Below are 8,127 nucleotides of genomic sequence, written 5' to 3'. Positions count from 1 at the left end.
TTTAACGACGTTAGAAGCGAAAGCATAACAAAAGGTATTCACGTCATAGAGGAACTGAAAGTGAACATTGACTAGGCCTCTGTGCTAACTATAGCGGTGTGTAATTGAAAGAGATTAGCTTGGAAAGGGTTGTGATGAAAAACTGAACAGCTACTTCAACAAATGTTGATATAATTTTATAAGATAATTGAAAATTGCAGTTTCATTTATGGAAAACCCGATGTATATATTACATGAAATTCCATATGAATAAAAGCGTAAAATAACATGCATATTGATACTGCAATTATGTTAACTGATATCAATTTTTCTTTTCATTTATATTTTTATTTCAAATGATATATGTTCACAACTAGATTAGTTTACAAGTCGTTTCATTATTTTTGGTGTGTATGCTATTCCTGTGCATTATGAATCAGTCTGTCAAAATACAGACACATCTCGATAAACATAAAATTAGGGCGTATAAGCCAACTGTCAAAACTCACTTTGAGTGTAAGCTCCAGACAATTGGCTTATCATATGTTTGTCGAGACTTGATTCGCTACGGAATTTAATGCTGACGTTCTGGTTGATTTTTAATATTTCGTCACATTACCGATATGCAAATTGCATTGGGGGGCATAATCTAAAAAAAATCGATAGCCAAATTCCAGCGAAACACTTCCACTTTCGAAAAAGTATACGTCAATCCACGACAAGTCACACCCTTGCACGCGAAATGAATTAGCCGTCAATATGTTCAAACAAACTTTCTAGTTAAATAAATCACGCTCGATTTACGACGGCCAATGGGCGATATGGACCTGTTGCTTCGGTCAAATGTTCTAGTTAGTCAGTGGTCCAATTCGGAAGCATGCAGCGAAGGCGCTCAACAACCAATTAGCACCTGTCTCATTCATGGAGAGCGCCGTAATTTCGCTTCAAACATGAGTAGCTTTCCTTCTAGTACCATCAACAACACCAAAAAAAAAAGAAATAGTTATAGCTTTGTCTGTACCGTTGTTTGGCCATCAGACGGTTAGCGTCTGATATTCGTTACTAGGACACATACAAACTACCAATACCAATGCTTTGAATGGCACGTTTTATCAGCACGGCGTAAAAGTCATGCTTAACACCCTCGGACGGGGTGAAATTGAAATTTCTCCATTTATCTGGATCACCCAGATTCCAAGTCTTCTTCGTCTGTATTCAGCCACAACCGATCATTGAAATTAAAGGTGTCAAAGCATACGGACGTCGTTCGTCGGATTTTCCACAGTACCGTGCCATCCTGCACCGGAAACGGAATAAAATGCACCACTAGCGTAGTGCCTAGGATCGATTTTTTATCATTAGTTAAACGAAAGTGAAAATGATTTGTGGATATCTTCTGGGAGTGCTTCTTATCACTTGTGTAAATGCCGTTGAAATAAGTTCTCATTCGCGCGTTTCCAAAGATGGCGATATCCAACAAAGCACCAATGCTAATGACAGGTTGGTGTATAATATAGAAATTCTAGAATAATTTCGGACAAGTAAAGTGTGCATAATATTTCAGCACAGTGGATCGAGAAACCGGGCGAGCATCAGGTACCGGGAATTACCAAATTCCATTTCAAGGACTTCTCACGAAGCCAGTTCGATACAGAACCAATAGTTACCGGGAAAGCTACAAAACACCAAAGTACGTGGTTTATCCCAGTAACAGTCAGTTGACAGATACTTCAGGATCATCGAGCAAAGGTAGGACGATAACACAATGACTCTCTGATTTGAGTTTTCGATTCACCCGGGCAAGAAATAATAACAACTAAGGTTCTTATTTCTGTAGAGTGTGATTGGTCGTTTGCTGAACCAAATCTGCTATTAGTAGTAGTGAACCAAATCTGCTTTTGATTCAATTGAAGCCTCAAATATCATTTATTTTTTTTTCAATTTTACTTCTCTATAGCTCTTCTGAATTGATTTTTTTATGATAAGGAAACTAAATTAGTTGTGGAATTTGCGTTTCGACTTCGTCTCATCAGAATCCGATACTAACTTAGTGACAGGACTAAGCTAGCGCCGGATGCACGCTAGCTTCATAAATGAAAACATTACTTGTGTTTCTGAATGATCCCCTAGTCCAGCGTGCTGTCCCACCAAAAACGAGTTCTGATAGGGCGACCATACATCCGGGTTTCCCAGTACATGTCCTGGTTTTGCATTGACTGTCCTGGTGTCCTGGGAAGTCGAGGAAAATGCTAGATTTGTCCTGGTTTTTCTCCTGTAAGCCTAATATATTTCTATTCATTCAGTCTTCGCTTTTCACTATGCTCCAGATCGCAGTTACGACCGACCGCAACCATAACTGCAACGTATACTCATCCTCAATCGAAATACGACAAACAAAACTTAATACAGTTGAATCTTTCAATTGTACTTTCCGATGGTTTTTTTAATCTCTCAAAAGTGCCTCGTCAATATCGATTCCCTTTGGTACCTCTCAAAAGACACATTGGCGTTTTGGTGCTTCTGCTTCTACTTGAGTTTTCTTGCTAGGGGCTTTTTTTCGTCTTACTGGAAATCCGTTCCATAAAAAGAAAAATAGCAACTATCGTGGAATAATTTCATTGAGCGCTCTGCAATTACTACAGGGTCCATACCAGTACCTAATCAATCGCTCTACGTGCAGTGAATCAAACGAGCTTTTCTACATAAAGTCTGCTGTCTATATGTAGCGTGCCAAGCAAATCATTCGAATAATAAAATTTGTCCCAAGCCAATGTGAACAATAAAGCACCGTTACTTTGATCGGTACGATATCGGTCATTCGTTTGAAGATGTTTAAAACTCTATAGCAAAATTCAACAGCAAATTTGCAAATGTAGTTTAGAGTAACGGAAGTCGTCGTTATACAAACCCACCACACTCGTTACTGATAACGTTTAATACTTTGGCCATAACGGAAAGCTACGCTATGGAAGACAACATGCAATACGTCGTTGAGCATGATAATGTTAGGACCGAGATACCCGTTTATATTGACAATGATAAGATTGATATGCGTCTGCACGATCTATACTTGGGCACTATTAATAAATTTAGTATTATGTCTGAATACGTAACGGTGGAATCCTTTAAGATTGAAACCTGGAGAAATTTTTTCTAGATATTTCCAACGGTGTTTGTTGCGTGAGTATGCGAGTGACGGAACCAATTTATTCATATCTGAACCACAGACACTTAAAAACAAAACTTCGCCCGCTTCACCAGTCATTTTAAATAAAAAAAAAATAAATTGCGCCTAAACCTGAGTGGTTACCCACCAGTAAATGAGTGTTTGGGACCGTGAATAAAAGGTGGAGCTAGTCTTCTGGGAGAATCGTCGGATCGATGTTTTTTGAGGGATTTCCCTCATAGTGTTATCTCTGTTAGTCCATGTCTGAACTTTCAATTTAAAGCAAAACGCGTGACCAAATCTCAAATCACGCTGTGCACGTATGAAGGACAGAAGTAGCTAATGCACGATTAACATTTTTTCACACTTGGATGCTGAACAGCGATTAACCGCCGAGTCTAGCATCCTACATAACAGGGAGTATGGAATGTCGCGCTCAAACCAGTGCAGTGACATTTCAAAATCAGTTACTTATTTCTGCTTGCATGTACCGAAACCAAAACTCCCTCCCTCATTCATTAACTTCCCAACTGACTGAAACTTCATGCAGAATAGAATGCTTAAGTGCGGAGGAAATATATATTTCTTCACCAACCAAAGCATTTATTTGTTTTTATGTGGAAAGTTTGAAGGCAGAAACTGGTTTCTTCTACATTTTCGAGCATAAGTGAACTGCATAATCTATATCTGGTTGACTTTTGCTCAATAATCCCTCTCATAGGTAGAATGAAAACAAAATTCAGTTTGCTTCTGAAACCGAACATGTCCGAACCTGAATGCGCTGTGTCGGGAGAACGAATGACGAGGGAAACGAAACAAATATTTCATTCATCGCGACGGGCATGAATTGAATTTTGTTTTCTTTCAAGTTCACGCAGGGATGTTCATTTTTTCAAGCTCGGGCTCAACTACACCACCAAACACCAAACTATCCGCCAGAAATTTATGGTCACAACGGTAAGTTTTACAGCTCTCAAATCGAGAGATAATGGTTGTCATTGGAGATTGCCAGGCATAGCGCAGGGAAGCTACTTGGGATCGCTGATGTTTTTGATTTACGTCAATGTCGTGTTTTTAGTACTGAAAACTCCTCGCTGGTCCTGCACAGACCATCTCAGCATGAAACGTTTGCCGATGGTGGTGTAGCAAGAACTGCCTTTGTGTAAATCCGAAAAAGTTCTTGGTGATCGAATTCCGACGAAAGACTTTCTGGCAGAGCTCTTCCTCCCAGACTCCCAGAACTTTTTTACTGTCGAAGCTCTACCAGCCAGACCCCAGAACTTTTTAACTGCCGAAAACATGCGGAAAAGGTAATGTCGATTGAGAGGTAACGGGGGGAAGCAGTACCCTTTCGACTGTTCTGGTTTTTTACTCGTCTGATATGGTCACCCTAAGTTCTGATGAAGCCGATAAGCATTAATGAAGTCTAAACTTGGTTTGGCTTAGCAAGCCTATGCAATATGCACTATGCTATATTTCTTCTTAGTGGTGAAAAATTTTGTTAACCCTCCAGAAGTCGCGCAAATGGCTCGCTGAACGAGCACCCGCTGGTGCTCTAAGACGATTTCGCTAGATTTTCAGAGCAGCGTGCACTCAGTGCATTAGCGCGACTACTGAGAGGTTAAAAACTTTTTTTCTCCACCAAGAAAAAAATTGCACAAAAAGGCCAAAGAACTTACAACATTGTACAACATCTGGCTGCAGCTTCTTCTGTACGCAAACCGACTTTTTCTTCGGGTCTTCCTCATATCTGATCTCCTTGGGATGCTTCCGTAGTGCCTGTTTCATAACTGCCCAGTATTTTCCGATGGGCCTTAAATATCGGTGCGCCGATGGGGGAGGATGGGTTCATGACCTTTGGCACGAAAGTGACCCCGTTGGCTTCTTACCACTCCAGGACAACATTTGAGTAGTGGCACGAAACTAGATCCAACGGTGTTGCTTCAACAGAAGGAGCAGACTTCTGTTTCCTTCCTTCCTCCAGAACATCAAACTTGTGCTGGATGGGGAAGAACAGTGGCCCCCGAAGTCCGACACAAAGCGGCTTCGTCAGCATCTAAATACACAGTTTCCAGACCCGTGACTTTCCCACCGTATTCTGCCGCTCGTCACGACTTGGAGCCCTCTGCGCTTTGTACGTATGCAGTCCCTTCCAGTCTTCTGTTCTCTGAACGAAAAACTTAGACAGATTTAACTTTTTGACCACATCTCTGACCGAAGCATTGGGATTCCGCTTAAACACTTTCACTACACGCTAATAGAACATCCATTTTGACCGCATTTCTCCCTAGTTCAATGTTAAAAGTTTGGTAGTATTATTACAATTACATTATTGAATTACAAGGCTCACCGTTGAGTTGAGAATTTTCCACGTGCTTTGGCTAATATATATATATATATATATATATATATATATATATATATATATATATATATATATATATATATATATATATATATATATATATATATATATATATATATATATATATATATATATATATATATATATATATATATATATATATATATATATATATATATATATATATATATATATATATATATATATATATATATATATATATATATGTTTATATGGAAATATTTTTCCCACGGACGAGATACATTGCAGAACGACGATTTTGGGACGATTTTATAATGATCAAATTGAATCTTCAGAGACTAGTCAGAAACCAATTACTATAAGCAGTGTTGCATCGCTTTTATTTTTCACAGATGTCGCTATGGACCGATTTGCTCCTGGAGAAGCATATGGAGGCACAATTTACAAAATATTGAAGCAGAAGCAAAAAGGATATGAGTACCGGAAGCCCATCAGTACCCCAATAAACACATACTCTCAATTGTAATAACTAAACATTCCGTAATATTTCCAGACGCAGCTTTAGATGATTCATCAACGACAGGACCTCCACTTTCACAACCTCCTCCACCTCCACCTCCACCGCAACCCGTTCAATCAGCACCCATCACACCTCCTCCGCCACCACCGAGTATCGTAGCACCGACCCCTGTACCACCCAGTGATTCTTCCAGTAGCGATTCCGGTTCGAAACCAGGTGCTGCGAACAATTTTCCTCCTAACATCGACTCTAGCTATCCACCCAGTCTGAGCAGTCCGCCGGATTACAACAGTCCAATAACAAGCTACTTACCACCGAGCTCTAACCCTTCACTTCCTAGCTCCCCATCGTCAAACCAATACATTCCTCCACCTGATCTCTTCAACTTTCCACCAAACATAAAAGCCAACTATTTACCACCACCACCGGCCGATGGACAATTCAAGTTCAACGGAGTGTCAAGCTATCTTCCGCCGCCAGCCGGAGTACCTTCTGATTCTGGCCCACCATCACCGGACACCGGTCCTCCATCAGACAATGGTGACATGGTCGGAGCCATCCCGGTTGGTCCAGGTAAACCCCAATACCTACCGCCAAATCAATCTTACTTGCCACCGCAATCCATGATGAATATGCAACCTGAACCCATGAGCATGCCCACTGTGATGAACGACATGGGAGGTCCCTCTCCTATGATGAACGACATGGGTGGCCCCCCTCCCATGATGAACGATATGGGTGGTCCTCCCCCTATGCACGACCATCACCATCCATTCCACTTCAGCGGATACGATCACTATCACCCACATGATCATTACCCGGAGTATATATTTGATGATCACCATCATGATCATGATCACTATTTCGATCATGATCATCATAGTGATGAGTCAACTGCGCCGCCACCTCCACCGCCGCCGCCACCACCACCACCACCACCGCCACCGCCACCAGAGCCAGGCACTCCACGTGTCAAAAACTACAGCTACTACTACATCAGTCGAACGCTCTGGTACGTCCCGCTGTATTTCACTCTGTATTTCTGCTTCTACGTGCTAATTCTGATTCTGCGATCAATTGCGCGACATAAGGTGAGTGAATTTCACTGAGAACATGTTTCCTTTCTTTAACGCTCGCTATCTTCTGTGCAGGTGAACATTCCCAACCAATGGGTTGGATCGCGATCACTGGAGGCAATGCCGACCATGACGAATGCGCAGATAGTAGACAAGGTGGACCATTTGACAGATTTCGTGATGCGACAGATTGAAGATTTTAAGGACAAGTACGTCGGATCATAATCGGTTGGGTTTGTAATAATTTCGAGAATGTCTCGTGGATTATTGCAAGAGCACTAGGGATGGCTATATGTATTGATCTCTAGACATTACTTCGCCACTTGTCGACAAAACCGAAATTCGGTAGATTATTGCGTGGAATGTTTACTGACCAATGTATTTTTTACCTTATTGTATCAATAAAGATATAGAATACAATGTGAAACAAGCTTATCATCCTAGGCAAAAGTAGTATGCAGTAGCGATGTATCATGTCCTCTAGTTGTTAATATGCTAGTAAAAATTGCGATTGGCTACAGACTACTCGGAATAGTCTACGACGATCGATCTTTCCTACTCCGACGAATCTAATCCAACTTGTCCCTGACGGTAGGCCTAGCCTACTCCTACGCAGAAATTTCCTGACGCCGACCGTTGTGTCGATGCTGGTCGGTTAAGTGCCGAAGTCAGCCCTACGACTCCGGGTGGAGGATGACTTCCGGCTCTCAGATGCCTCGACGACCTATCGTCGACGATACGTGCGCTCACTCTAGTCCCCGGCAGTGAATCAAGCTTTCGCCGGTCGCGCCCGCTGGTCTTCTTTATCTCTCTTCAGCAGACCGGGTTGTCGAGTGCCAAGGTCGTTCCGACCGGTTAAACCATGATTTCCGGTTCATCGGTGCCCCGACGACCCGTAGCCCTGTTTAGCTACGTTGCTGGTCATTACTCCTCTCGCCATCTTCATTGCAACACTTACATTTTTCTTCGTTCGTACGCATTCATTGGACAATATTGTTCATATTGGCGTCCACGCCGAGAACGATCCTCATTTCGTTTC

The 8,127-nt window shown here is 41.7% G+C and overlaps 1 protein-coding gene across 1 annotated transcript; it reads left to right on the top strand.

Moving 5' to 3' along the window:
- Positions 1 to 1,357: 1,357 nt before the first annotated feature.
- LOC131695610 (uncharacterized) lies at positions 1,358 to 7,313 on the top strand. Its single transcript, XM_058984140.1, has 5 exons — positions 1,358 to 1,479; positions 1,544 to 1,728; positions 5,885 to 5,986; positions 6,046 to 7,103; positions 7,164 to 7,313. The coding sequence occupies exons 1-5, from the start codon at positions 1,358 to 1,360 to the stop codon at positions 7,311 to 7,313; spliced, it is 1,617 nt and encodes a 538-aa protein (XP_058840123.1).
- Positions 7,314 to 8,127: the final 814 nt, after the last annotated feature.

Source organism: Topomyia yanbarensis, unplaced genomic scaffold (genome assembly GCF_030247195.1).
Source record: "Topomyia yanbarensis strain Yona2022 unplaced genomic scaffold, ASM3024719v1 HiC_scaffold_476, whole genome shotgun sequence".
In the NCBI taxonomy this organism is placed as follows: Eukaryota; Metazoa; Arthropoda; class Insecta; order Diptera; family Culicidae; genus Topomyia; species Topomyia yanbarensis.
This window is presented reverse-complemented; position numbering and strand designations above follow the sequence as displayed.

Excerpts from the sequence above, each read along its gene's own strand:
- LOC131695610 (XM_058984140.1), top strand. The coding sequence starts at position 1,358 with ATGATTTGTGGATATCTTCTGGGAGTGCTTCTTATCACTTGTGTAAAT. Across the intron at positions 5,987-6,045 it reads TGAGTACCGGAAGCCCATCA|ACGCAGCTTTAGATGATTCA; the intron begins GTACCCCAATAA and ends TAATATTTCCAG. Across the intron at positions 7,104-7,163 it reads GATCAATTGCGCGACATAAG|GTGAACATTCCCAACCAATG; the intron begins GTGAGTGAATTT and ends TCTTCTGTGCAG.